Source organism: Bacillus rossius (genome assembly GCF_032445375.1).
Source record: "Bacillus rossius redtenbacheri isolate Brsri chromosome 9 unlocalized genomic scaffold, Brsri_v3 Brsri_v3_scf9_2, whole genome shotgun sequence".
In the NCBI taxonomy this organism is placed as follows: domain Eukaryota; kingdom Metazoa; phylum Arthropoda; class Insecta; order Phasmatodea; family Bacillidae; genus Bacillus; species Bacillus rossius.
In genome coordinates this window covers 22289314-22304373 of record NW_026962013.1, presented here as the reverse complement: position 1 = coordinate 22304373, position 15060 = coordinate 22289314, and the positions used below count along the sequence as shown (strand labels likewise).

The window sequence follows — 15060 nt, the reverse complement described above, 5'->3', positions numbered from 1 at the left end:
GAATTTACTAGACTAATAACACTGCTGGCGAGATTCACAAGAATTGTGCTGGGTTATCCCCCATTGCGACTATACTTTTACAGCTGTTAAAAATTATGATAACCATTAGTTTTTATTGGTATTCCAGCGGTAAGTTTGCGAATGCTTGAAGCGCTATAAAATAATGGTGAGTTACCCTTCCAGTAGGGTAAAATTCAACATTTTTTCCCCTGTTTTGAATACCTGCGAGATACTAACTCCTTGTTGCCCAGTTGTGACTGGAGGCATCGGAAATAAGTATTACCATAATTGATAGTGTAGTAGATTTATTTGGTTTGGAAGGGAAAATGATCATGACTACCACTTAATTGGTTATCAATTATATTATAATCTATAATTTTATGTAATAAAAGCTACACCTTAACCTAATTACATTGTAACATTTTAAAGCAGAGGCACCATGAGTAGTACTTCTTAATTTATGATAATAGGTATTCACATAAACTATAGTTTGTTTCGCATGGTCGTTTTATGCCATGCTTACATTTCTCGAAAAATTTCTTGGAGCACTTTTCAGTTCCCTTGGGGATATTCAGTATGGAATTGAGTTATTAGCGTGGCTGTATCCAAATTTCGGTTGTATTACTGCCTTCTGAGAACAAAAAAATCCAGCCGAAATGCCAACTAAAACTTCTGGAATATTATTGCAAAATTGCGACTGCAAAGTTTTTTGCTTAAATTTTATTTCCCCAAACTATACAAGACAAAAATTACTGTTTCAAAAGCTGTGAAGTGATCAATTAACAATGCGTTATAAAGTTGCCTTGCGCTGTGCGGTCAGCAGGAGCGGCCGCGGCCGATACGGCCCGAGCTGGACGACCTCCACGCCGCCGCCGGGGGCGGCTACGACGTCGCGACGCCCCTGATGGGCCACCGGCCCTGCCCGGCGACAGCGCACCACCTGCCGCCCTACATGAGCTACAGCTCCGAGTACCTGGGCCCGCCCTGCCCTGCGCACCACCACCACCACCACCACCCGCAGCTGCTGCCGCCCCCGCCGCCTCCGCCGCCGCCGCAGCAGCAGCAGCCGGACACGCAGCCGCCCCCGCCGCCTCGCGCCAAGCACGTCAGCTTCGCGCGCTCCTACACGCTCACCTCGTTCGACGACGCCGTCGTGAGAGCAGGCAAGGTGCGTTTACCTCTCTACCACCACTGCCGCAACCTCCACAACCTCCACAAACTCCACAACCTCCACAAACTCCACAACCTCCACAACCTCCACACCCTCCACAACCTCCACACCCTCCACAACCTCCACACCCTCCACAACCTCCACAACCTCCACAACTCCACAACTTCACAACTCCACAACCTCCACAACCTCCACAACCTCCACAACCTCCCCAACCTCCCCAACCTCCCCAACCTCCACACCCTCCACAACCTCCACAACTCCACAACCTCCACACCCTCCACAACCTCCACACCCTCCACAACTCCACAACCTCCACAACCTCCACACCCTCCACAACTCCACAACCTCCACAACTCCACAACCTCCACAACTCCACAACCTCCATAACCTCCACAACCTCCACAAACTCCACAACCTTCCCAACCCCCACAACCTCCCCAATCCCCACAATTCCCACAACCTCCATAACCTCCACCTCCTTTCACAAACTTACCAACACCACCTCAACCTCCACCAACTCATCCTCATACTTATTTTCTTTCTCATTTTCAATCTCAACTTCCTTAAAATAGGCCAAGGTGGATTCATCAACTGCGTAGCCAAGGGTAGGGTTTGAAGACATACATTCCACATTACATTCATAATCAGATGCACGTTATTATATATGTGCGCATATACGTAGACGTACATACAATGACAAATAAGTTTACCAGTATTTTCGATTAGCACAATGTATTACTGTATCACTAGTTATTAATTGTTGCAGTATGGGGGAGAGGGTGGATTTGACGGTTGATGTCACTTCCCTTGAAATTAGGAAATCTACAGATCGATCATAAGGTCCGATTCTGGGTGAAAGGTGGTAAAGCCAAAAGGGGAGGGGTATTTCAGTGTACTACACATTACCAATTCGGCGGCCGTTTGTTTACAAATGTTTCAGCTGTAACTATATTGGAGGTTAAATTGCAGAACAATTTCAACTCCTGTCATACATAAATTTGTGTTATGAAGATTCATTTGGACTTTATGTAGGCTATATACTAACCAGTAATATTTTGATAATTTTTTTCTTTCGAACGGTTTAACTACAGTCAATAAAAGCAGACTAGAACAGCTTGTACGAATACAAACAACCGTACACCATAGGTGAAAATCAGAATTAAATAAATTGTGGGGAAAAAACGGCATCACGTCTGAAGTCTAACGCTCCATCTGTATCCTTTCCTAAACTCTGCACCTCCTCACACTTTTGTAGCCTGACCACGTTTGATAAAGTTCCTTGTTAGATGGTGGATTATCTGGCAGTTTACGACTGTTATATGTTCTCGCATGGGGGTGAGAAACCGCCCTGAAATTCCTTACCTGCTGGCCTTTGGCTGTGGTCAGCCACATTCCCGCAGACGGGAGCCTCGAGTTAGCCAGTTTCGTTGGCGATGCGCGGGTTTTGCCTCGCGGGCAAAGTTTTACAGTTATAGTTTCATGCGTGCAGCCGGCGTTCATCGATTTATTAGACGTTGTCACGTCAAAATATATATAATGCTTCGAGGACGGGCAGAATTTACATTTATGGTAAAAATAAACAATATAGAAATAATATAACACTAGATATTCTTGTTGTTGAAACAATATTTAACGTATTTAGAACATAAACAAACATGATTACCACCTCAGATAATTACTCGGCTTCTATTGGTCGCACGGAGCAACGTAAATGGAAGAGATCAACATTGCCGAGACAATAAGCACGGGTCTGTCTCAGTCTGCGTGCTGTTATGGAAACTACATCCTATGAAATCAGGCTCCGCTTCCAAAGTCATTATAGAGCGGGCCGTAGGGCGGTATTCGGGTGAGATAGCAAATAAGCACTGCCTTGTTGGGACACAACAGAATGTGTCCTAACACCAAACCTAGTCGAAAACCAAATCGACGCTAGGCTAGGAACTGGTTTCAACGCATTGTACCAAACGTTTCACATCCAATTATTGTTACAGCAAAAATACTAGAGTTGTGGCACCATTTCACAGAAATGTTAACTGCCTTGTTAGTTTTCTCGAGTAGTTTTTTTTTCAAGTTGCTATAATTTCGTGTTATGACCACTAAAGTGTACAAAATGTATTAGAGGATAGTTTCGCTGAAATAATTTTTCATTTGGCACATCAATACGTTTGGTACGCCCCTCCGATATTCACGAAATCGAATACACATGAGTTATTGGTCACAGACGCGGGTTTCCCATCTGGACGGAAAAAAAATAATAAAAAAAAATGGTTGTCTGTAAAATCGGTTTACGGACAATAGTTTAACGTGACAACGTCATAACAAAACATTGATGAAATGATTGCATACTTTTATGAATAAAATTGAATCATTTTTGTTTTAATAATAAAAGAATAAATAAGTACTTGAAATTATAAGTACTAGTAATCAGATTCATTTTCTTACGTACATTTGACGTAGAAATTATTTCATATTAACAAAGTTTTAAGTTTTCACTTCTGTCGGTGCGGCGCAAGCGTACAATGAGCGTAACGGGACACAGCGAAACGGATCAATGAGCGTAACGGGACACAGCGTAACGGGACAATGTGCGTAACGGGAAACTTTTTTCGTGCGTGCAGCCGGCGTTCATCGATTTATTAGACGTTGTCACGTCAAAAAGTGAGCTCGGCGCATGCGTGGATGATTTTGGGAAGCGGATGGGTCGCTCGCTGAAAATGAGGGGCTGGCCGTGTCCCACCGTGCTCTAGGAACACGGTTGTGGAACAGGTGCAGGCATGTTCAACACATAAGCCCTTGTCCCCGTGTGTCGGGACACTGTCGACTCTCTGCCCGCAGCAGGCGGTGCTGGCGAGGAGTCAGGAGCGGCTGATAGACGGCAAGAAGCTGCCCTCGGAGGCGCCCGGGCTGTCCGGCGCCGACCGGAGACCCTTGCTGGGGGCGGAGTCCCCCAAAGTCGTCGTCATGGGTGAGTGCGGCGAGGCGGAGGGCGTTCAGGCGGTAGCATCACAACTTCCATCAATTTCATGGTTTTTTTGGCCTCACAATTCCAAAACAAAATTTATAACACATGATGTCCATAAAATAATGTTCCAGTTTCAATGGTATATTATAAAAGTTTAATTTAGACTATTTACAACAAATCATGAATCAAAATAAAGGTAATCTTAACTTTTTTTTTACAAAAATGTTCAACATGTGCAACTTTTAGTTAATACGGCACACATCCAACCTGAAGTCAAAATCTTCCCACACTCTGCCTAACATGTCTGGAGTAATGGAATAAATTGCCTCTTCAATTTCGTGTCTCAACTCTAGATAATATAAACTCCCATAAGGAAAACAAATTGCATGGCGTCATGTCATTTGAAAATGGAAGACTGCGAAAAAGGGCTATGTCGTCTCGACCATTACGACCAATCAGTCAAGGACTTCGGCGTTCAACCACTCTCGTACAGAGAGATTCCAAGGGAGAAGGGCTCTAATTTGTTGCCTTCTACTAATTGGGGAAATAGCCATTCTTTTGCGCTGCAAGCAAGAAAACAACAAAGCAGTATTTGCGCATGCGCTTATCAAAAAATGTTTGAGTTACTTTTTAATTGTGACCTTGAACAAACGCTCTACAATGCTTACAGTTGATACTATTAAATATTTAACGGCGGCATTATATTATGGACATAATGTATAATTATTGTTTGTTTTCTATAGAATATTTTTATAAATTTAAATCCAATTTATTGGTTTTTAATAACTTCAAAGGCAATTTTTATTTCAACCCTGGCATATAATCGTATGCAGTTTTAAATAAATCGTTTGTGTAGCATTTGTTGTTCATTACTTAATTTTTTTGTTGAAAATTCTTAAATCTAAAAAAAAAATTGGCTTTCCAACAATCCTTACAACTATGGTTTTTCAAAATTTTGGAAATTTTTTAATTTATTTATGAATAATATACAAAAAATTAAGTAATACATGTCAAATGCTACAAACAAACAATTCATTTAAACTTTATGCGTGAAACACGATTACGTGCTTTTAGTTCGTGCTTGAAATGATATAAAAATTGGTTTTTAAATTTCTAAAGATCATTAACTAAAAGTGTATTAAATTTTTAAAACACATTGTAAACAATTAACGATAGTTACTGACAGTTGCATTGTTGTTATGCGTGGGAAACAGGTTCGTAAAGGTTAGACAAATTAATTAACAAGTTTTATTCCTTAGCTACTATTTACACAATTAATTAAATAACAACACCTAGAAGGTACGTCCACAAATTAATCACTCTTCCATTTCATCCACATTTTACTCTCCCCAACAGAGCTCGGCGCCCACTTTCGCTCACCAAGAGGGTGAGTGCGTCCTCTCCACTTCACTGCCTTCGCAGGTAACTCCACGGTGTTGCCATCGGCCTCTCTCACTCCCACACTACTCTCTGCAGGCCGGCATCCGTCTTAAATACCTGTCAAGTCCCAACCTGGGAAGATCTCGTATCTCTATGAAGGATCGCGTCATCAGAATCACCTTTTTACCGCTCGAAGCTCCGAGAAAAGAGGCGTCCTAGTTACGCCACTTCACGCAGACGGGAGCTGTGGGAAAATGCCAAACAATCTAGATACAGGGAGAGAGGCGCCGCTCCTAAACCGATTATCGTGGAGCGACTGGCGCTACCCTTCCGGGAGATGGGGCCTCCCCTGGACCCCCAGCTGCTCTGGCCTGCCTCGCCTCTAGTATCCTCGTAACAATAAGATTTTATTCAAACCAATGTACGAAAACATGAAATTATGGAAGCAAATAATTTATGATACTACCTCCTTAAGGCCCAGGGCCCTGCAAATTATAGGGCCACCGGTGCACTTGCATATACACGTATAACCCATCCATGCCTTGTCTGAGTCATGGAACTCTTACACCTCCGTGTACAGTGTCCCTGGGCGTAGTAACGGCTCTCGATGCTTCGAGTGATTTGTGACACGCTTCTGTCTTTCCGTCCCACAGAGAAGCTGAAGCGGGCTCCCATGAAGACGCAGGCCACCCAGACGGAAGTGTGCTTGGGCCGTAAGCCTCTGGCTCCGAACTACCTGTCGCTCAGCCCTCGCACCATTCACAGGGTAAGAACTCGCAGAAGTGGATCACCTCTGAGGAAGATTTCATCTTATTAAAAAATAAATTGAGCTAGTCTTTTAGTGCTGAATGACTCGAGCACATTTTAAAAAAAAAAAACATTTTCTCAAATAGATTTAGTTTCTGTGAAATATTAAAAATATGTTCACCACCGTGAAATTTCCAAATGCATTTTTAATTTAAATTGCACATTTCTGTTAATATTTCTACCTATTAAAAACCTGGAAACATTTATGGCTATCGTATCGTGCGAAATTAATGTCAAGAACTAGGTTCATATCATTCTTTCCATATGTTCACAATAACGCGATATTTTTGCTGTCCCATTGCGTTCATTGGCGCAGTAGTGATTCCAACATTGAAGGTAATGCGGTCTTATTGCAGGAAATACGCGTACGTGTTGACTGATCGGAGGTGTTTCTCTCTTCCTCTGGAAGGTGTAACACGGCAGTGAGTGTCTTTTTTTTTTTTTGGGGGGGGGGGGGGGTGGTGGACGAATTTTTTCCCCCTGGAGTCTCCATGCTCTCTACGTGACTTAAAAATGCCAGGTAGCGAAATAAGACCTTTGATTTTGTAGCTTGTTGAGTTCAGCTGAAGCTGGAGAGGTATCTCTGCTGAGGAATCACCACGGTGAATGAGGCCTCAGGGGTGAATGGGAGGGTTGTCGGGGAGATAGTTAAAGAAATTCTCGCTCATGGCTGGGATGATTATATCCATTGAACCAGTGCCTACATGGTTCACCTGAGAAACCTGTCCTGCAATTGAATGTCCATATTTTATTGAAGGAGATCCTGTTTTCCCTAAGCCAAAAATGACTGTGAAGCAGTTTAAAACAGCTGAAAAAATTGGCCGACAATTAATGTATCTAAACAAATACGAAGTCCGCATCCAAAGAAGTATCATGTCACTGTCATTACAGTCGAGAGAGCAACCAGTGAACAGGGAAATGTTTCCAGAACAAGTACCTAATGGAATCTGGAATCTCCTGCAGCGCACAAAACCCTCGAATTTCCCCAATACTACCAAGGAGCGCGGTAACTAGCGCTCTACCTGCTTGGCGTGATTGCTTCTATGGACAAGGTACATAGGGTCTCGGTAGAGCGATGACCCAGACGAGGTGGCGGAAGTAGTGTTGATGTCATGTCGGTGTCTCTTGGTCTACCTTCAGAGTAGCTGTGGTACATGCGGGTCTAGAAGGAGAAAGAGGTGGTGGTGGTAGTGTTGATGTTGTGCCAGTGTTTCTTGTCTACCTTCAGAGAAGCAGGTACATAGGGTCTCGGAGGAACTATGACCCAGACAAGGTGGCGGAAGTCATGTCAGTGTCTCTTGGTCTACCTTCAGAGTCGCTGTGGTACATGCGGGTCTAGAAGGAGAAAGAAGTGGTGGTGGTAGTGTTGATGTTGTGCCAGTGTTTCTTGTCTACCTTCAGAGTAGCAGGTACATAGGGTCTCGGAGGAACTATGACCCAGACAAGGTGGCGGAAGTCGTGTCGATTTCTCTTGGTCTACCTTCAGAGTCGCTGTGGTACATGCGGGTCTGGAAGGAGATAGAGGTGGTGGCGGTAGTGTTGATGACGTTCCAGTGTTTCTTGTCTACCTTCAGAGTATCAGGTACATAGGGTCTCGGTGGAACTATGACCCAGACAAGGTGGCGGAAGTCGTGTCAGTGTCTCTTGGTCTAACCTTCAGAGTCGCTGTGGTACATGAGGGTCTAGAAGGAGAAAGAGGTGGTAGCGGTAGTTTAGATGTCGTGCCAGTGTGTCTTGTCTACCAGCAGAGTAGCAGGTACATAGGGTCTAGGAGGAACTATGACCCAGACAAGGTGGCGGAAGTCATGTCAGTGTCTCTTGGTCTACCTTCAGAGTCGCTGTGGTACATGCGGGTCTAGAAGGAGAAAGAAGTGGTGGTGGTAGTGTTGATGTTGTGCCAGTGTTTCTTGTCTACCTTCAGAGTAGCAGGTACATAGGGTCTCGGAGGAACTATGACCCAGACAAGGTGGCGGAAGTCGTGTCGATTTCTCTTGGTCTACCTTCAGAGTCGCTGTGGTACATGCGGGTCTGGAAGGAGATAGAGGTGGTGGCGGTAGTGTTGATGACGTTCCAGTGTTTCTTGTCTACCTTCAGAGTATCAGGTACATAGGGTCTCGGTGGAACTATGACCCAGACAAGGTGGCGGAAGTCGTGTCAGTGTCTCTTGGTCTAACCTTCAGAGTCGCTGTGGTACATGAGGGTCTAGAAGGAGAAAGAGGTGGTAGCGGTAGTTTAGATGTCGTGCCAGTGTGTCTTGTCTACCAGCAGAGTAGCAGGTACATAGGGTCTAGGAGGAACTATGACCCAGACAAGGTGGCGGAAGTCATGTCAGTGTCTCTTGGTCTACCTTCAGAGTCGCTGTGATACATGCGGGCCTAGAAGGAGAAATAGGTGGTGGCGGTAGTGTTGATGTCGTTCCAGTGTTTCTTGTCTACCTTCAGAGTAGCAGGTACATAGAGTCTCGGAGGAACTATGACCCAGACAAGGTGAAGGAAATCATGTCAATGTCTCTTGGTCTACCTTCAGAGTCGCTGTGGTACATGTGGGTCTAGAAGGAGAAAGAGGTGGTGGGGGTGGTTTTGATGTCGTGCCAGTGTTTCTTGTCTACCGTCTGAGTAGCAGGTTCATGGGGTCTCGGCGGTAGTAGTCTTGTTGTAATGTCGGTGTCTCGGGAGCCGCAGGCACGTAATGGTGTCTGAGGAGCGAAGACCCAGCGCTCGTGCCGGCCTGTGATCCACCTTGGACGCGGTGTTTCTCCCCGCGCAGGTGCGCATGGTGTCGCAAGGCGCCCAGACGAACGGCAACGACCGCGGCGGCGGCGGCGGCTCGCGACGCCTCACCAAGAGCTACTCGGAGGCGGGCGGGCAGTTCGTGGGGGCCGCGGCGGCGGCGGCGGCGCAGGGCGCCTCGCCGTACGACCACCACCACCACGTCCACCGGGGCGGGGAACCGCACGACGACCACGAGCCCTTGCACCGCACGCAGTCCGAGGAGCCCCCTCGCTCGCCCTTCCTCGTCACCACGCCCCCGGAGAGCCTGGCCGGACACCCGGCGCCCGCGGCGACCCCCGCGTCCTCCGCGGACACGCTGTCGGCGGCTCAGCAGTCGGAGTCCGCCTCCAAGCCCGGTGAGCTTCGCGTGGCAGGCAGCTCCGCTTTCCCCGTACCTACATCATGGGCGTCGCAACCGGGGGGGACGGGGGGACACGTCCCCCCAATAATAAAAGTCTTCAATTTCGTCCCCTCCAATAATATATTTAGTTTCGTAGTTTCTCCTGATGTTTAAATTAATAATTTTTTGTGGATATAGCACCAGCAGATATGTTAACTGTGTGTTTACAAATTTGTTCTCTTAAAATATTTTTTATAAAAAATAAATTATAGTATATTGCAACCAACTATAATTAGAATATTTAGGAAAGAAAAACGCCTATAACCCACCTTTTTTCACCTTCAAACCCAAAATTTTCCCGGGGGAGGACCCCCCCAACCCCCGCTTTTTTTTCCCTAGGGGATGGATATTCCTAAAACAACTAAATAAATTGAAGTCCCCCCCAAAAAATATATCCTTGCGACGCCCATGCCTACATTAATAGAATTTACACAGACCGTAACAGTTCTGTCCAAATAAAAACACACCGCGGACCACACGCTTGTTTCTCTGTCGACTGGAAGATACCGCTTATTCATACAAAAATTTGTAATGAATTGGCTGGTAAATTTGATTAAACTGAGATTAACTATAATTTAAAATGTTATCATTATCTATAGTGGTCATAATATGCATCAGTAAATAGTTCTATATAATTTAGATTAATGGAGTGGACATTTTACAAATTTGTTACAAAAGATGTACACAGCTTTTCTAATCAAACATTATTATTTTCATTGTTCTCGATGAACCTGTGTGTAATGACCACGTTGTCGACGATACATTTCTAAATAAAAATAAATATAAATGAATCCATACATCCGCTGAAGGTTTTTTTTGCCTAACAATAAACTACTTTTTTAGCGGAAAGATTATAATTATTTTTATATATAGGTATATTCTACATACTGTTGTAAATTTTGCAACTATTTGTTTCATTTTTGACTGTGATCCTGTGATTGAGCCAACGTGAATGTTGTTGCTGTGCTACGGAGTGTCCACGATTGGCCGTTAGAATAAGCTGCAATGTTTTGACAAATATCTAGACGCGAAACAGTTTTCGCGAAATGTCTATTTTTACCACCAAATACCCTAAGTTTTTATACGTATAAATAAAATAAAAAAAAATTATTTGTGATTTATTTACGTAATCGTTAAGATTCTTTCTGGAACTATTATTTTACAGTGAAATAAGTAAAGTATATACTAATATATTTCTTATAGGCGTACGACATGTATTCTCGAGGTTTGAGGCTTCTTTCGTAATTCTTCATGTTCTGATGTGATATTCACTCGATGCCTGTAATCTAGTGCTCGTGGCTTCTGCTTAGACTCCAACCACAATCCTCTCCTGATAGTTAACTGTTTGTGAGCTAGAGTGCACTGGTGTTGGATCATTTCTGGAGCATTTTGATGTGTAAACATCTTAGCTCTCGATATATGCATTTGGTAGGAGTAGTTTAGTGAATAGTACACGGATATGTGTAACAATGGTGTTGCGTCTATAAGGAAGTCTCAGAAACCCCGAAAAGATGGCAGACTCGCGTGATTCATTCGTGTGTATGTATGTGTATGTATATATAAAATAGGATGTTGATATGTATGTGTGTATGTATGCATGCATGCATGCATGCATGTATGTATGCATGTATATATGTATGCATGTATGTATGAAATTGATAAACTCCAACACCGTTTGACCACTCGCCATGAAATTTGGCACATGGAAGTTTTTTCATGGAGAAGGTTTTGATGATATCCATTTTTTGTACCTCGCCACTAGATGGTGCTGCAGCGCATCAACTTTGAAACCGTTCAACCGATCACCACGGTAATAGATATAATTAGATATTTGAGCAGGGAGAATATTTTTTATGTATCCATTTTGCTATAACTCGCCACTAAATGGCGTTGCAGTGCATCAACTTCTAAACCGTTCAACCGATCGCCTTGGGTAAGCACAAAATCATAGGTCATAGATATACAAACAGTAATTGTGTGCAACGCCGTATACTGCAGCCACGATTAACTGTTATTCATTTATTTGAAGGGAAATGACAATTGTATCACACGCAACTAAACTATCTTTGGAATTAAACATTTATAAAATTTCTACTTTTCTATAATTCAAGGAACATGTAGGAAACAAATATTAACAAAATACTGATTGTGACTGTGATTAGTTATCTATAAGTTATCTCTCATTTTATTTATTTTTTTCAATTTTTTTTACAGCGCATTATAGATTCTAGGTAAAATACAAACAGTTCACTTTTAGATGTAAAATAATAAGATAAATATGTCACAGGCAGGACAAAGTCTGCTGTTTTCTGGAAAAGTCGTGTACCCCTTTTCATTCGTAACAATATATCGCAACTAATCAGGGGCGCGACAACTAAATTTCCAAAAGGTGGAAGGGGGGGGGGGGCAATATACCTTTTTATAAAGAATCATCGATCCCCCCCTATTGAAGCGAGGGGGTCCGGGGGTCCTCCCCCGGGAAAAAAATTTGTATTTTCAAGGTGGAAAATGGTGCTATTTAAGCAGTTTTATATTATCTAAAAATTGATTACACAGCACTTTCTTTGCCCCCCGTTTGCCCTCACTTCAAGGTTTCAGATGGAGGGGGGGGGGGGGCGCAAAATACCCTTGACCCCCTTTTTGTTGCGCCCCTGCAACAACTAATGTTGTTTCCCTACAGGCAGGAGCAGGACCTACAAGGAGATCTTCATCGACTTCGAGCCGCAGGCGCCGGAGCGACGCAGCAAGAAGCGCACCTTGCAGAAGACGCTCTCGGAGGGCGAGATCCTGGTGGACAGGCGCCGCGCGCAGGCGCTGCTCAAGGCCGACGGCGAGACGGGAGACGCGGTGCTGGCGGCGTCGACCAGTCAGGAGGCCGTCGCGGACGACTACCAGTGCTACCACGCGGTAAAGAAAAAAAAATTTTTTTTGGGGGGGGGGGGAAGGAACGTACGCCATTGCATATATGACGTCTGGAAAGGGATTGGCTATAAGCTTTGAATATATATACTGTATAGAAGTCGCCAGCCCAGGTTAAAATTTCTAATACGGTTTTGAGGTAGTTGGTTAATTCACCGCCGCAATCGCCACCATCTCTAGGGCATCGACTTGTGGTGGTCCCTAGCGGAGAAGTGTCGAACTCTTCAAACACCCCTTCCCCCTTCCCGTTGAACGATCTTGAGCTGCAGTGAATGATGGATGGGGGGGTGCGGGGAATGACAGCGGGCGACAGTGCTGCGCTTCTAACGGGTAAATAACAACTAAGACGATACAGGGCGTTAAGGCAGCGCACTGCAGCGGTGAAGTTCCCAAGCTGCTCATCACGCGCTCCTGAAAAACGTAGAGTGAATCCTATCCACTCGCGACTTCTATACAGTATATATATATTCAAAGCTATAAGTGAGGTGAGGCACCAATTCCAGCACGAGTGGTCTCGGAAACACGGGGGAAACTAGGAATCAGGATGGCTGGAATTCAGGATTCTCGACCCCGGGTCCTCTGGAGACTTTGGCCACGTGTCTTGCCAGCATCTAGCGCCACGCTTCAAAAATATAGAGCTACAACTTTATCGAGATGGATAGCACATAGAGTAACATGAGTTATCTCACCTGTCATGCAAGTTGTTGGGAAGTCTTCATTTCGCAGACGAGAGAGAGAGCCATCACCCCGAAGTTCCCCGAAGTTCCCCGAAGTTCATGCTCCCTTTTTGTTTAAAATCAAACTAACCAAACCCCATCGAATTCTGTCTAGTCGTCCGGATTCTATTATTATTATTATTATTATTATTATTATTATATTATTGTCATTCATGCACGATGCGATTTTTATAGTAAGGTTAAGGTCTTGCACGCCATGTTGATATGCACCGAGGATGTGCTAATACAATACGGACATAAAAAAAACGACATTAATAGTAAACAACATCTAAATAGGGAAACCTATGATGTACATTCTATATTGCACAGACCCGAATACTCACGTTGGCAAGCCTTCTTTTCACAAACGAGAGAGCCAAACTCGAAGTTCCCCCGAAGCCTTCTTTTCACAGGCGAGAGAGCCAAACCCTAATTTCCCCGAAATTCATGCTCGTTTTTTGTTTTCCCGTTCTATCTCATTGTATGAATCGGTGTGGCATTAAATTTTTCGGTTGATTAGGATAGGTTAGCTACATTATAAATACTTTAAAACATTGTGGAAGGTTGGTTATGTTAGGTAGGTATAGCTACATTGAAAATATTTACAATGAACCAAAAAAAAAAACCCGAAGATGCACGATCGGGTGTTTGGCTCTCTCGTCTGTGAAAAGAAGGTTTCCCGCAGTTGTTTGTCATGGGGAAAAAAGATAATTCAAGAATGAAAAATCTATGTATAAATGAAAACGTAAATTTTCGTTAAAAAACCTTAAATCTCCGAAAGTTCTTCGCCGATTGCTTTGAAATTTTTGACACAGCGTTGCATTCGAATATGCGCGTGTTTTTATTTGCCTATGTCACACCTGTGACAGGTAAAAGGATAGATAAAAATATAAATAGTTATCTATAAATGAATTTTTGTGTGTTCTAGAGAGAGGGCAATATACAGATATAGAGAGATGTAGGGAGATAACACTAGGGAGGTAAATTGACATACACATGTAGAAATACACACACACATATATATATATATATATATATATATATATATATATATATATACTAGCTTACCCGGCAAACGTTGTTTTGCCATATAAATTATTTCTAGGGAATTTCTAGCTACAGTACCCGGCGTTGCCCGGGCTTAACACAGGTGAATATGACATTTTTCGAAATCAGATGCAGTTAGTAATTGTCTTCTTAATTTGAATGTCAAGTGTGCAAAATAATTGATATCACTTTCAGTTCCCGACAGACGTTGTTCTGCCAGTGTATAGTTTAGTTATTTACCTGTATATATCTAAAAATTGGTGATCTGTATGTAGTCTAGACTCTATAACAATAAAAGCTTAAAAATAAGAGATTACTAATATTGAAAAGATTCCATTATCCAGCTAATGCTCGGCATGCTTTGCAATGACTCATTCAGTTTTGTTTTGTAATATGTTTGAAGTAGTTCCACATATAAAAATCATACATCAATCTCTCCAAATGTGTATTTATCTCTATATACATCTATATATGTATATATCTATATTTATCTCTTTATATCTACATATATATAACTCCCACTATCTCTATATCTTCTATATATAAATCTCTATATAGCTCTATACATGTATATCTGTTTATCTAACCCATTTCATTCTCTATACCTCGCTCTATCTCAACTTATCTCTCTGTCTCTCTTTATCTCACTCTCTATATATCACACTATCTCTGTCTCTCTTTTATATTTAAATCAATTGTGTCATGCGTGCGCACTTATACAACAAAAACAGACGAAGTGCCGCTATATAATAAGAAATAAACTAATTTTTTGAAACGATTTGTGCTCCAACTATTGCAAAATAGTTATACCGTCTCAGAAACCTTCACGGGCATGCGCATAACAACTCACCAAAATTTCATCGCAATCGGATGAATGGTATAGG

General features: G+C 43.1%; 1 protein-coding gene across 1 annotated transcript in view; it reads left to right on the top strand.

The window, feature by feature from the left end:
- LOC134543281 (uncharacterized) overlaps positions 1-15060 on the top strand; it is a 50600-nt gene that overhangs the window by 13848 nt on the left and 21692 nt on the right. Inside the window, exons 4-9 of the mRNA XM_063388191.1 lie at positions 824-991; positions 1058-1168; positions 4013-4139; positions 6170-6282; positions 9090-9450; positions 12175-12401. Of these exons, the coding sequence (XP_063244261.1) occupies positions 824-991; positions 1058-1168; positions 4013-4139; positions 6170-6282; positions 9090-9450; positions 12175-12401 (1107 nt within the window). The remainder of the gene's footprint in view (positions 1-823; positions 992-1057; positions 1169-4012; positions 4140-6169; positions 6283-9089; positions 9451-12174; positions 12402-15060) is intronic.